At 47.7% G+C, this 15,447-nt stretch overlaps 1 protein-coding gene across 1 annotated transcript; it reads left to right on the top strand.

Annotated features, from left to right (window-relative positions):
* Positions 1-8,610: 8,610 nt before the first annotated feature.
* KCNA5 (potassium voltage-gated channel subfamily A member 5) lies at positions 8,611-11,530 on the top strand. The gene has a single exon (XM_040462666.1). It carries the CDS (start codon positions 8,922-8,924, stop codon positions 10,731-10,733), a length of 1,812 nt encoding a protein of 603 aa, XP_040318600.1. The 5' UTR covers positions 8,611-8,921; the 3' UTR covers positions 10,734-11,530.
* Positions 11,531-15,447: the final 3,917 nt, after the last annotated feature.

Here is a 15,447-nt window from a genome sequence, read left to right as displayed (position 1 = left end):
GGGGTGGGAATAATGGCAGACTGAATAATTGTCTGTCAAAGATGTCCAGGTCCTCATCCATGGAACCTGTGAACATGTTACCTTACATAGCAGAAGGGACTTTGCAAATATGATTAAAGTAAGGATCATACAATAGGAAACCAATACAAATAGCAAGGTCCTTAAAAGATGGAAGAAGACACAGAGAAGGAGATGTGACAAAAGAAGCAGAGTTGGAGGGATGCAATTATGCTGGCTTTAAGGATGAGGGAAGGGGCTATAATCCAAGGGATGCAGGTGGCCTCTAATGAATACACCTTGGAGCCTCCAGAGGGAACCAGCGTTGCTGACACCTCAATTTTAGTCCAGAAAGATGAATTTTGGACTTCTAACCTCCTGAATTATAAGATAATAAATTTATGTTGTTTTAAGCCATAATTTTGGGGTAGTTTGTTAGAGTAACAACAGGAAAGTAATATTAGCAAGAAAGTCAAGAGCCAGATCATGAATGGCTTGCCCCCACACCCATCACTCAGAGAATGCTGAGGCTAATACCCAGGCATCAGGTTTCACTTTCCACCAAACTGGGAGTCCATAGCACCATGACTCGGTTAACAGAAAGATGACACCATTAGTCACTACAGGCAACTAAGGTTAGCTAGCATTAACAATATTAACTAATATCAATTGAGTGCTTGCAATTTCCCAGACATTTTCATGCTTAAAACAATTACAGGAGGTAGGCACTATTAGTGTCTTTATTTGACAGATGAAGAAACTGAGGCCTAGAAAGGTTGAATGTCATAACAAATAAGAGGTGTTGCTGGAACTTGACTGGAATCTACCTCAATCCAGATACTAAGCTATTTATCTCAAAGAACTTCCGAACCTCTGAATTCCTTATGCAACACAGCGTCTAATAAAAGGACCAGACTCCTGAGTAGGACAGGCCCTCTAGGGACACTGGTTCTCAAACTTTGGTAGCATCAGAATCCCCCAGAAAGCTTGTTAAAACAGATTCCTTGTAGGAATTCTGACATTCTGATTCAGTAGGTCTGAGAAGGGACTTGGGAAATAACATCCCTCATAAACTTCCCGTTGACCTTGACACTGCCCTTCCATGAACTGTTCTTGGGGGTAGCAAGCCTCTGTAAGCCATTCCAACTCAGCCCCTACCTCCAGGTCCAGTGACATTGAAACTGAGGCTGAGCCCTAATCCTGTTTCATGATTTCTGTCAAATCAGAATAAAGAGGATTTATTTTGATAGGAACATTGAGAAAAATGGGTGCTGTCTGGCCTGCATGAATTATTTTGTGATCACATGTTTTTCCAGCTTGAAAGGATGCTCCTTCCATAGGAAGAAAACTGTCTTAGGGGTGTTTGGGTGGCTCATTTGGTTAAGTGTCCAACTCTTGGTTTGGTTAAGGTCATGATCTCACAGCTCCTGAGATCAAGCCCCGTGTCAGGCTCTTCGCTGACAGCGTGGAGCCTGCTTGGGATTTCCTCTCTCCCTCCCTCACTTTCTCTCTTCCCTCAGCTCCTCCCTCACTTTCTCTCTTTTAAAATAAATAAATATACTTTTCTTTAACCCTCTCTTACATTTGCTTAGCACTTTTATTTTTTTTTTTTTAATGTTTATTCATTTTTGAGACAGAGAGAGACAGAGCATGAATGGGGGAAGGTCAGAGAGAGAGGGAGACACAGAATCTGAAACAGGCTTCAGGCTCCGAACTGTCAGCACAGAGCCCGACGCGGGGCTCAAACTCACGGACCGCGAGATCATGACCTGAGCCGAAGTCAGCCGCCCAACCGACTGAGCCACCCAGGCGCCCCATGCTTAGCACTTTTAAAATAAAGTACTTTGTTCCTATATCTTGATACATAACCTAAATTCATACTGTATTTTTATGCAATGTGGGCAACAATTCAGCTAGAGAAGGCACTGAATACAAAATTCTCAACTAATGCCTTCCTTGATCTGGATGCCTACGCAGAGAGTGAGGAAATAAAAGTTGCACATGGTATTGACAAAGTATAAAAAATTCAGACATCTCTAACCCTGACAACACATGAAGCTACTGGTTCACAATTTCAAAGTCAGGAAGTTTTCATGATTTATAAGTGAGTACCATAGTGAGGTGTGTTGAAGGAGAAAATGAGAGAGCATGAAAAATAGTCATGATGTACCTATAATCCACCAGTTCATCAATGGAGGAGGGAAGGGGAGGGAGGGAAACCATTATTCATCAGGGCAAGCCATCCCTTGAACCTCCCAGTCCCTGTGCATCTAGGTCACTTCCCTTTCTATGTTTGGCTCTGAAAATGCAGTGGACCCATTAATGAATTTATTCCTGGATTAAATCTGGGGAAGGTGGGAGTGAGGGAGGGAGAGAAAAAGCCAAGCTCCAGATGTGAGCCTTGATTTGTGAACGGCCTCTCATCTTAATCCCTGCAAACGGGAAATCCTAGCACTAGGCTTGAGGTCTCAGGATCTGGGTCATTTAAACATCATCTTTCTGCTGTTCACCGTCTTCTCCTGCTTCCATCTCTAACACAGCAGATAAATCCCCTCCCCCCACCCCACAAGTGCACACTTGTTTTGTATGTGTGCCTTGTTGACTCCACCTCTGCTGCTCCCATCAATCCGGAAAGGAAGGTCATTTCCAGGGCTTCCTTCCCAAGGTGTCAGATTGAGGGGCAAGTGAGAAGGGAAAGGGAGGGAAGGAAGAACAGCTGCTCCCCTCATTAAAGATGTTTTCTACTACAGATCTGGAAGCAGAATGCATCTGGGAGAGGGGATCAGGAGAGAGACAGCTTTACCCTTTTGCTGATTAATACTCTATTCCCAGTTATTGCTTGATAATATGCCTTTGTGATATTACTTAATAGTAATGAGCCATAGGATTATATACTTTGTAACATTTAGCAGTAAGACCCAGAGTATCAAGTTTTCCTCTTAATTTAAAAAAAAAAAAAAAAAACTATGTATTTTGGTTGATTTTAACTATGCTGACTCCTATTCGGTTCTCCCTGCTCCAGCCTAAGAAACCCTGAACCCTCTCTCCTGACTTTCAGAAACTCTGTGTTTCCATAACATCAAGGAGTTGTGGGAAGGTCGGGGGAAGGCAAGCCTTCCCAATTTGGGGGTGACAGCTTCCCTCATGGAGGAGACACAATGGTGGTTTTGTTCAATTTCCTTTTATAATGAAGAAGAGACTCAGTTGGGATGACAGTAATTCAACATAACTGGCTTGTCAGAGTGATAGCAGGGGGACTGGGGAAATGGCTCAGATTGTACCTTTCCTCCTTAAGAAATCTAAGATCTCTCAGCCATGCATGGTGCCTCAGAACTTTAGAAAGCCTGGTGTTGGTAGAAGCAGAGCCTTTCTTTCTCCCTCAAAAAGGAGGAGCAGGAGTAATTGAGCCCTGAGCCCTGGACAGACTGGTTAGTACTTTTAATGGTTTGCAAAGTTAGTACCTTTAATGGTTTGTCAGCCTATGCTTTTGCTAGGACCCTCTTGTTGCATTTTTAAAAAAATGTTTGTGTATTTGTTTATTTTGAGGGGAGGGAGGGAAGAAAGAGAGGGAGAGAGTGGATCCCAAGCAGGCTCCCCGCCCAGCACAAAGCCTGATGAGGGGCTATATCTTGAGACCTTGAGATCATGACCTGAGAGGAAATTAAGAGTCAGTGGCTCAACTGGCTGAGCCACCCTGGTGTCCCCCCATCTCATTGCATTTTTGATGAGGTTCCCAGGTCTGTAACACCCTCCAAGGTAGAGCAGCAAAACTGATGTTTGGCAGGAAAGACTACTGGCATAATTAGAACACAATTTTATTTTTGCCTCCTTCTGTTCCTTTAAATTTTGCCTAATGGTGGAAGCTTTTCCCTTGACCTAGATGAAAATTAAGTGGACGTTTATGCTTTATCGTTTAGTCTTATACAATAAACAGTTATGGTAACTTTAGGTCTCAAATACTATCTCAATCTAGGAACTAAATTGCACAGTCTTCTATATTAAACTTTTTAGCCACAAAGTTGTTTTTTTTTCAATGTTTATTTTAAGAGAGAGAGGAAAAGACATGGGGGCGAGAGAGAGAGAGAGAGAGAGAGAGAGAGAGAGAGAGATTGATTGATTCCCAAGCAGGCTCTGAGTTGTCAGTTCAGAGCCTGAAGACACAGGACTTGATCTCATGAATGTGAGATCATGACCTGAGATGAAATCAAGAGTTGACGCTTAACCTCTTAACCAACTGAGCCACCCAGGTGCCCCACAAAGTTGCTCTTATACACAAAATTGAGCTGGTTTGTGTCATAATAGATAATGCATATAACCTGAACATAAAGCCAAAGCACATTTAATTCACCTCCCCTATCTGACCACCCAAATGAGTCTTACATTTTTCTGATTGGGCTCCAGCTCCATGATCACTTTGACTATTTAGTTAATCTCCGATATCAGATTCAGTTCCTATCCCTGTTTCCCCTCCCTTCCTGCTCCATAGCTGAGCTCCTTTCTCTTAACTCAATTGCATTTAACACATACTTATTGAAATTCCTAAGATGAACAGAACACGATGTTTGGTGTTGTAAGGGAAATGAGATGAGTAACGTATGGACTTTGATTTCAAGATACCTCTGTTTTTCTCTATTATCTATCTATCCATATACCTGCCTACCTACCTATGTATTATAAATGATAGATAGATAGATAGATAGATAGATACATACATACATACATACATACATAATAAATGGAAGATAAGTAGATAGACATATACACACATAGAGATAAAGTTAAGATATATTCTGGCAGACGTGGAGGGGAGAAGAGACTAAAAACAAGTAGTGGAGAGTAAAATAGAAGTACATTGGCACACTTGTTTCATAGAAGCATAAGCAAAGTGTCTGAGGGTGGAAGGAAGAAAGTATTATTGAATCTTGCTGGGGAGATCATGAAACATGACCTAGGGAGCTCTTCATAATCTGGATCTCCTCCACCTCTGTAGCCCCATCTCACAGAACTCTTTCTGAGCCCCCCATCAACAACACTGTCTTTCAATTCCTCAAACCAGCCCTGAGGCCTTGGAACATACTCTTTTTTCCACCTGGAATAGTTTTTTCCCCATCACCACCTCAGGAAAACTTCCTTGGGTCCTTGATGATGTCCGGCTCCCCACTAATCTCACAACACCCTACATTCTACATGGTTTCTCTTAAAATTGCAATTAAGCAACCAGTGGAAAATTAGATGCTTAGTGGCTTTTGCCTCCCCCAAGATATAACTCCACAGAAGTTAAGAAATATGTCTGTCTTTGTTCTCAGTATCCTCCCAGAACCTGGAACATAGTCCATGCTCAATGAATTATTTTTGAGTGGATTAAGAAAGGTGGCATTTGGGATTTTTTTCTCCTCTTCTTCTTATCTATCTCCTTTCTCTTCAACCCCAGCCCTCCTTCCCATCAATGCCTTACTTCTCTTAATATATTCTTTTTTTTCTTGGTTCTGCATACCTTCCAAGTCCTCCTGTGGTCTACTACGACCAGTCCGATGAATTAGGGGAAGACTTCCCATTTGTCTGCTCTGTATATCTCATTCTGGGGGACATAATCCAGGTGTCTAAGTAATTCCTTCGCAGGCCCTGTCTGGGGTTTGTTTGAGAGGAGGTGACTCACAAGTGCGACCTTCAGACAAGAGCCTTAGCATTACTGCAGGTCTTGTCTGAAATGTGGTCTGAATTCTCCCTGCATCAGAGTCTGTGTTTGGACCAGATCCTCAGGTGATGGTGCACATGAAGCTCTGTTGTGAAGGGGTTTATCTCCTAGAGTTAGTTGGGTAGAGGGGGGAGCAAGTTTCAGTTATATGACAGAGCAGTTAGTGTTGGAGTGCAAGAGGTTTACTGGGAAGTGATAGAAGAAAGAGAAAAGAGCCTGCAGACGCCAGTAGAGAAAGCCTTCAGCCCATGATGCTGATCCCATGACACCTGTGAAAGCAAAGAGATGAGGAAGAAGGTTGAATGGAGTCTCAGACTGAAACATATTTCTTACAAAGTCATGGCCAACCCAATGGGGGAGATCCAAGGCAAAGAAGGTACAGCAGAGGAGTTCTGCATTGGGCATAAATGGCCAGGTCCCTGGAACCGTGTTGTTCTCAGTCATTGGCAGAGGGCTGCCTAGAAGGGTGAGAAGTTGCTAATGGCTGGAATCTCTCAGCTAATGGCACTCATTGAAGCTGAAAAGCAACTGCTTTCTTTTTTTTTTTCTAAGAAATTTTATTTTATTTTATTTTATTTTAATATATGAAATTTATTGTCAAATTGGTTTCCATACAACACCCAGGGCTCATCCCAAAAGGTGCCCTCCTCAATACCCATCACCCACCCTCCCCTCCCTCCCACCCCCCATCAACCCTCAGTTTGTTCTCAGTTTTTAACTGCTTTCTTTAAAGCACATCCTCCCAGTATACCCCCATGGCTGCCATATGTGACATCTGAAGATAATTGTACAAGAAATCTATAAATGCTGGTAAATGTATGGAAAGCAGATTGAAGGAAATACCACATTAAAGGAAACCTGCTTTATATGCTTTTTCAGCACTGGTTATGTTGTGCTCTTATTCTTCAGGGAACAGTCTCTCTAAGGGCCCCTGGAAGACAAGGTCCTGAGGACTCTATCCCATAGGGAGCTCAGGCAGAGCCCTTGTGTGAACCAAGATAGCATCCCTGTATTACAATGTGCATGAATCAGTAAAGACGACTCAGTGGACATGGGTCTCTTGAGCTCACCCTCTACAAACTCAGTAGGCCCCAGGCTCCCAGGGGCAAACCCGATCCTGACCAGACAACCTGAGAGCCAGAGAAGAATTAAAAACTCAGGGCAGATGGAACAGGGATAGCAGAGGTCTAGGGAGGGGAGGACAAGGCTCTGTGGTTACAGTGATACCCTCACATATTGATTTTCACTTTCCTGCCCCTTCCTCACCCAGGCACATTTGCAAAGACAGCCACCCCCCATGCACAGAACCACACACAATGAAAACATTTACATAGACCGCATTCACATCCACCTTCATGCAACACACAGAAAGGCCCCATGCAGAAAAGCCCTATTTCTTCATACCTGACACAAGCTTCTATGTGCACACGTTGCTATTCCAGCATACACTTGTGCACCCTGTAGCAAGTTTCCCAAACTTCCCTTATGTGCAGATACATTTCCAGACAAGAGGCCATAACATCCATATATATTAACAATAAACAACATACAGGAACAAAAAGAGACAAACTTTGAATGAACTTTGAACATTCAGAAACAGCGGCTTTATGGTAACTTAAAATCAACAAATATCTGGAGGCTATGTCTGGAGATGGCAGATATGACTTGAAAGATATTTCTGTTGTCCACTAAAACCCCACAGGGGCTGGGGCAGGGGTAGATAGCCCATTTCCTAACCTCGAGAGACTTGGCTGTTACTCAGCCAACCTCCTGCCTCCCGAGGGAGAAAATTAAAGCTCTCAGGCCAGATGCCAGGAAGGGGGAGCACTTGTACCTGGAACAGGGGTTACACATTTCTGTAGAGGTGTAGAGTGGAGGGAGCAAGGGCCCAAGCTCTGCTTGCTTGGATTTGAATCCCAGCATCACCACTTTCTACCTGTATGACCATGGACAATTTAGTCAATCCATGTGTCTCATTTTCCTCACCTAGGAAATGGAGATAGATAGTAATAGTACTCAGAAAACACATTGCTGTAGGAATACACCGGTCAGTATTCATAAAGTGCTGAGGGTAAACCTAGTACATCCTAGGAGCAAAGTAAGTATTGCTTCTTATTCTACTCTTGGGAGTCCTCTAGCCCTGGGATTCCACAACCTCCCTGCCCCTCCTCCCTCCCTCCCCCCAAACCCCTCTTCACAAAGCTGTAGTTGCTAGCTCCAAGCTTCACAGTTCTCACCAGGATCTTTCCCTTCCTCCTCTCCTTCTCTGTTAACGGTTTTTATAAAGAGATTTGTGGAGAGAGCATGGAGGAGTTGTGTGTCCTCAGCAAATTTGTTCCGCGGGCCATCACTTTCTGGACTGGGAATCAGGGCTGTCCCAGCGCAATGGCATGGGGCACTGCCAGCTCTTAACCTTTTGTTGGGTGTGTAGGAAGATGGGAAGAGACAGGCTTCTCCACTGGTCTGGAGGTATCTCCATTGCTATGGATCTCTAGATTTCTAGATCCGCAGGAGCTCCGCCCAGCCTCTTCCTGTCTGTAATTTTTCCCCAAGAAGAGAGAATAGGACTGTTATTTCTTGTCTCATCCGTCCAACCCAAGGCAATTCATTTCCCCTGGAGTCCAGAGGCGTTCAGCGAGCTCCCAGGTGAACTGAAATCCACAGCTATTCTCATATGGTTGCCCTGGGAGTTTGGGCACTCTGGGTACAACCTGTTCCTCCAGCCTCTCCGTTCCCTCCCCCCTCCCTCCCTCCACCCGGCTGCGCCCCGCTCAGCCCCCCTTCCTCCCCTAGCCCGGGGCCCCAGCAGTGGCCTCCGGGAAAACACCCGCTGCTGCGTGCCCCGAGAGGTGAGGCGGAAAGAGGAGGGGAGGGGGCCGGGCGGGGTTGTGGGGGGAGGTGAGGGAGGAGGCGGGGGAGCCGCGCAGGGTGGAGGCAGAGCACCGCCCCGCAGCCAGAGAGGGGCGGCTGAAGGTTGCATCTGCTGGAAGGAGGCTTTGGCTGCTTGGTAACGGGCTGCCAGAACAGAGAGCGAGGCTGAGAGCGGGGCAGCAGCTTCTTGACGTCAGGACCGAGCCAGGGGATCCTGCCAAGCAGCCCCAGCCCGCCCCACAGGGGGGCCGGCTGACGGTTAGAGAAGAGCCCCGGACGCGAGGCGCCCAGCGGGGCGTGAGGTGGGGGGCACAGACGCCGGTCAGCAGGGGCGAAGCATGCCCCCTGCCCCCTGGCCATGGAGATCGCCCTGGTGCCCCTGGAGAACGGCGGTGCCATGACCATTAGAGGAGGAGGTGAGGCCCGGGCAGGCTGTGGCCAGGCCATAGGGGGAGAGCTCCAGTGCCCCCCGACGGCTGGGCTCGGCGATGGATCCAAAGAGCGGGCTCCAAAGGGGCGCGGCGCGCAGAGGGGAGTGGACCCGGGAGGGCGGCCTTTGCCGCCGCTGCCACAGGAGCTGCCACAGCCTCGACGGCTGCCACCGGAGGACGAGGAGGGAGAAGGCGACCCTGCCTTGGGCATGGCAGAGGACCAAATGCTGGGCGCGGGGTCCCTTCACCACCAGCGCGTCCTTATAAACATCTCCGGGCTGCGCTTCGAGACGCAGCTGGGCACGCTGGCGCAGTTCCCTAATACCCTCCTGGGGGATCCAGCCAAGCGCCTGCGCTACTTCGACCCCCTGAGGAACGAGTACTTCTTCGACCGCAACCGGCCGAGCTTCGATGGCATCCTCTACTACTACCAGTCGGGGGGCCGCCTGCGGAGGCCTGTCAACGTCTCCCTGGACGTGTTCGCAGATGAGATCCGCTTCTACCAACTGGGGGATGAGGCCATGGAGCGCTTCCGGGAGGACGAGGGCTTCATTAAAGAAGAGGAGAAGCCCCTGCCCCGCAACGAGTTCCAACGCCAGGTGTGGCTTATCTTTGAATATCCAGAAAGCTCGGGGTCCGCGAGGGGCATCGCCATCGTCTCGGTCTTGGTCATTCTCATCTCCATCATCACCTTCTGCTTGGAGACCTTACCTGAGTTCAGGGATGAACGCGAGCTGCTCCGCCATCCTCCAGCGCCTCACCAGCCTCCTGGGCCAGCCCGGGGGGCGAATGGCAGCGGGGCTCTGGCGCCTCCCTCTGGCCCTACGGTGGCACCTCTCCTGCCTAGGACCCTGGCAGACCCCTTCTTTATTGTAGAGACCACTTGTGTCATCTGGTTCACTTTCGAGCTGCTTGTACGCTTCTTCGCCTGCCCCAGCAAAGCAGAGTTCTCTCGGAACATTATGAACATCATCGATGTTGTGGCCATCTTCCCTTACTTCATCACCTTGGGCACTGAGCTGGCAGAGCAACAGCCAGGGGGTGGAGGAGGAGGTGGTCAGAATGGGCAGCAGGCCATGTCCCTGGCCATCCTCAGGGTGATCCGCCTGGTCCGGGTGTTCCGCATCTTCAAGCTGTCCCGCCACTCCAAGGGGCTGCAGATCCTGGGCAAGACCTTGCAGGCCTCCATGCGGGAGCTGGGTCTGCTCATCTTCTTCCTCTTCATCGGGGTCATCCTCTTCTCCAGTGCCGTCTACTTCGCAGAGGCTGACAACCAGGAGACCCATTTTTCCAGCATCCCGGATGCCTTCTGGTGGGCAGTAGTCACGATGACCACGGTAGGCTATGGGGACATGAGGCCTGTCACTGTAGGGGGCAAGATTGTGGGTTCGCTGTGTGCCATCGCTGGGGTCCTCACCATCGCCCTGCCTGTGCCGGTCATTGTCTCCAACTTCAACTACTTCTACCACCGGGAGACAGACCACGAGGAGCAGGCAGCTCTTAAGGAAGAGCAGGGCAGCCAGAGCCATGGGGCAGGGCTGGACAGTGGAGGCCCTCGGAAGGCCAGCTGGAGCAAGGGGTCCCTGTGCAAGCCTGGGGTGTCCCTGGAGAATGCAGACGGAGCCAGAAGGGGCAGCTGCCCCCTGGAAAAATGTAACCTCAAGGCCAAGAGCAATGTGGACTTGCGGAGGTCCCTCTATGCCCTCTGCCTGGACACGAGCCGGGAAACGGATTTGTAAGGGGAAGCCTGGGCAGATTGGTGGTAGTGGGACAGGGATGGGGGAGGCCTCCTGAGTCTGGGCATCTACTTCATACCACAGAGTATTTCAAGCCCACCTTGAAGTCTGTCCCTCTTCTTCCACTTCTTCTGTCCCTCCCCCTCCCTCCCTTGATCCCCCATTTTTCCTCTTCTTTCCATGACACCAAGGGTCGCCTATTTTTAAAAAGTACCACATTCCATGACGCAGGAGCTGTTGAAATGGTGGGCACTGTAAATGGATGTATTTGTAGCCAGTTTCCTATACCCAGCAGAGGGATAACCCAAACAAAAATGACTTTAAATAGCCCAGATCCCAAGAGATTTTGTAACCCCCTCCATGTGTTCCAAATTTGCTTTACATATGATTTTATTTGTGTATAGGGGGAAATATTATTTTTATGGCTGGTGAATGGATTTTTGTACTGTAGTTCAGATGGAGATATTTTGGATACATTTTCCAGAAATGTTGTATTTGTGGAAGAGAGAGTTATTGTGATGTTTTTATGTGATACGTATATTACAGCCAGAGACCCTGGTTGTGGCTGTTCTGGTTCCTGTGTCTATAAGCCTCTCTCTTTTCTGGGATGTGGTATTGGTGCTTTGAGTCTAGGGCAGGGAATGTTCTGGAAGAAAGGAAAATCTGACCTTTTTTGTGCGCCTTAAACAATTCTTGTAACTTTCTTTGAAAAGCATTTTAATGATGTTGAAGATAGGCTTCTGATAATTCATTCTCTTTATTTTTATCCCAGGAAATAAAATGTTACTTGGTTGAGGCAAGTGTTAGTTTTCTTTTTGTTTCTGTTTTTGTTTTGAAATTTAGAAAGGAGTCTGTGACTTACTGTTTCTGGTTTTGAAGTCAGAGCAAACACCACCTTCACTGGAGTAGATCACTTGGAAAGTTAATGGTTTGATTGTCAACTTCTTTTGCTGGGCCCCCTCTGCCCATCACAGACAGAGGGATGAATGAACTCTATTTGCCTCAGACTGTTTATGACATGCCACCTGATGGTAGGGTATCAGACTCAACCATCAGCGGGGCGGGGCCGGGGTGGGGGGAAGGAGCCAAAAGGCATGAGAAGATCAGACCCCTTATGACCCCACTGCTGTCTCCTGGGACTGCATTTCTGAGTTCTCCTTTGTCTGCAGGCTTTAAGCCCTGTTTAACATGGCTCTCAACAGCTCTGTGAAACAAGCCTGATTCTCACAGACATGAAGCCTGTTCACAAAAGTGCAGCCCTGGTGTGAAAGTCATGGAGGAGGGAGGGACTAGTGCTTTGCTGTTAAACTCTCCCCCTCAACCATGGTGTGGGAGAAGGGAATGCAGTGACTTTCTGGTGGACAGAGGCAGAGAGAAGCCAAATGGAAGGATTTGCTTGTCCACATTGAAGGCTAGTTTCTACAGATTGTGGCCTTGTGCCAAGTAACCCCCAAATTCAGAACGAATGTCTTGGTTCCCTTTTCACTGGATGGTTGTGGTAAATATCACAGTAGGTATAACACTGGCTACCATTTCTCTCTGGGATTAGCTACCTTCTGGGGCTCTGGATTCCTGCTGTTGCTTTTGCTGCTAAAGAATCCAAAGACTGGTTGTCTTAGATCCTCACCAGGGTGGGCTGGTGATCCACAATCACACCTCCCCCACAACCACAGGGAGAATAATGACTGGTTCTGACAGTGCATCCACATCTCCGTGGGGCGAGGGAGGCTTTGCTAAATTGATGTCTGGGAACTGTGGATTTAAATAAGATGCCGACACAATAATAAAAGCCAGTGTCTGTGACTGCCTGGAGTCATTTCCAGTCAGGAACTGTTAACAGCGAATCTGAGGCGGAAATAGAAGGATTGTGCAGGCAGGGCTCTGTTGTTTTTCATTACATGCTGAAGCAAAAAAAGACGAAGAAGAAGAAGAAGAAGAAGAAGAAGAAGAAGAAGAAGAACAGAGTCTATTTATTTATAATTTACAATCTACCTGAAAGCATGGCATCTTGCCAAAGTTCAACTCCACAGTCTCACCTCCAAGCCTCTTTCAGTCTAAAGTTAATGTGTGTAGTTGGGCACACACCTGGTGATTGGGACTAGATCTTCCCTCAGGCTCCACCCTCCCTTACAGACAAAAGAGAAATCTCCACCTATGACCTGAAAGTCAGTTCCTTCAGGCTCAAAGAGAGAGCAACACTTGGGTCTTAGTTGTGTCCAGATGCCTAAGTAGAACAGACTGCATGGCTGAAATGTCCAGTAAGTCGCTTTAGTCTTATACAAATCCTCAGGGAGAGAGGGGAAGAAAAGAGAGAGTGGGTTTCTGTGTTTGGTATGAGAGAAGGGGATACTGCAGAGCAGGTTACAAAGGGGATTGGGGCAGCTCTAGAGAGGGGTCAGGTACCCTAGTCCCCTGCTGCAACCTCCCATCCCCAAGTTCAGTGTCATGGTATCTGCTCTGGAGCACTGAGTGGGCACTCACTAGGCAGTGCAAGGATTTTAATCTCTCCATCTTCTCAGTGCACCTGTTGCCACGATTCCCCAAATAGGCTGCACTCTCACTCCGGCCATCATGGCGTGCTTACTCATGTGATTACCAAAAAAAAAAAAAAAAAAAAAAAAAAAAAAAAAAAGGGACCTGAATGTCAAAGTTCTTTACCCAGGCCACCTGAGATTAGGGGCCCCTGTATCCTCCCCCACCATCCTCTTCTCTGCTATCATTGATTTTCCATACCCATTACCTTCCCGAGGAGATTATATCAAGTGGCCTCAGTCAAGATTTTATCCAGATGTTGTGTCTTGGCTCCCACAGCAGGAAACCAGCACTCGGTTCATAATCTACCAGCTCTGGCCACCGCAACTGTGAGAGCAGGGCTGTGCTTTATGTCATGCTCTTATGGAAGGACAGCTTCTCTACCGCAAAGCATCTGGCCCCTTCTTTTTCTCTACTTGTTTCTTCTCCTGTCCATGTTTCCTGAATGCTGAGTAATGACAGATTCAGAAAACAAATCTTTTCACATGCTTTCAGAACCCCAGCTCCTTGATTGCCCTGCCTGGGACACTCCCTAGAGAGGAAAATGAAACAGAGAATCAACCCTAGAGGAATCTTTTCACTGAGCTGGGCTTTAAGTGATTCTAGCATTAACCATAGAAGCACTTCTGGGCTTGGAGTGGAAGGCACAAAGTGTTTCTCTTGGAGCAGGGACACCTTGCTCCAAGTCCCCTCCAGAAATGGCAGGCTTGTGCAGTGGAGTGTGACCCTGGGTGATGTTCAAGTACTCTCTGCAGTTGGACCTGAGCAGCACATGGCTTCTCACCAGCTGCTCTGGGCCCCACACACCTCATTGTGCTGGGGATGGGGGGTACTGGAACAAATGTTAGGATATTGTCCCTGCCTTCTCACACTTCCACTCCCCCTGGGAAACAATCGTGTAAAACAAAAGTAAGTATTGCAAGACAGCATGTGATCAATTGTCTTGGAGGGCGTTTCAAAATTTAGTGTTATGGGTCAGGCATGGGAGGGTGAGGAGGAATAGAGGAGAAAAGAGGAGCTTCTGGAGACCTGAGAGGTGGCTAGGAAGAGGGGAGGGAATTCAGGATGAGGGAGGTGGGGGTGCCATCGCTCAGAGAGTGGCCGTCCTGTCCTCATCACCGTTATTTGGGGTGGTGTCCAGAGTTAAAGGCTGGTGCCGCTCCCCAGGAAGTAGGAGATCTGATTTTGCCATTAGCAGGGCCACTCAGTTGTTGTTCAGGACAGAGGTTGGCAAAAGTTCTGACAAGGGCCAGATAGTAAATATTATAGGCTTTGTAGGCCAAGAAGCAAATGGAAACTACTACTGTATGCACTCACATTACCATTTAAAATGTAGTTATTTAAATATGTCAAAACTAGCCTCAGCTCAAGAGCTACAGATTTCTCTCATACCAGTTTATCTGTCATACAGAGGATGCCTCTGGGCATCCAGTCATGCCTGTTACACCTGACCTGGCTCCCTGATTTGATTTTTACCCCATTGAATTTGTATTTCTTGCAAATAATGACCCCCGGCTCTCATGCTAGGATTTCCTAGACCAGGGAAGGCCTTATTAAGAAGATGTTACTCATTTCTCCCTCCTCATGAAAATTAGATTGTGCTAGTGGCTGTGGGACAGGCTGCTCTGTTTCAAGGGAGAAGAAGAAAGTGCCAAATTGGAATTTCTGCCTAGGACTCTGGACAGTGGGTTTCCACCAAGCTGTAGGTGGAAATAGGCCCAGACTGCCAGAGGATGGGCCTCTTTCTCCTTCTGGTCTTTAGTCCTTTCCCTGACATGACATCACACAGGAAGTCATAAGGATGCACTTCCCACCCCCCCCCCCCCCCCCCCGCTTCACCTGGCTTTCCTCTGGCTATAGAGATGGGCCCTGGGCTTGTGTGTCTTTTGCGTGCACACGGTGTGCATATGGTGTGCACATGTATAGGAGTGTGCGTGGAGGGGGAGGTGTGGCCCAGCCTGGAGTGAATTAACTCCAGAACTCAGGCCTCCAGACAAAACCAGAGGATTGTTACCTGCCCTTTTAATTGACATTTATTGTCTGACGTCAAACTTTGCACCATGCAATGCTTCTGCTGGAAGGAGCCTTGCAAGTAATCTGGTCTGTCCTTCTCATTTTACAAATGAGCAAACTGAGACCCACAGAGAAGAGGTGATTTGCCCAATCACAACCATAGCTAAAGGGA

The sequence above is a fragment of the Herpailurus yagouaroundi genome, unplaced genomic scaffold (genome assembly GCF_014898765.1).
Source record: "Herpailurus yagouaroundi ecotype Mexico unplaced genomic scaffold, PumYag 355, whole genome shotgun sequence".
Taxonomy (NCBI): Eukaryota; Metazoa; Chordata; class Mammalia; order Carnivora; family Felidae; genus Herpailurus; species Herpailurus yagouaroundi.
This window is presented reverse-complemented; position numbering and strand designations above follow the sequence as displayed.

Excerpts from the sequence above, each read along its gene's own strand:
- KCNA5 (XM_040462666.1), top strand. The coding sequence starts at position 8,922 with ATGGAGATCGCCCTGGTGCCCCTGGAGAACGGCGGTGCCATGACCATT.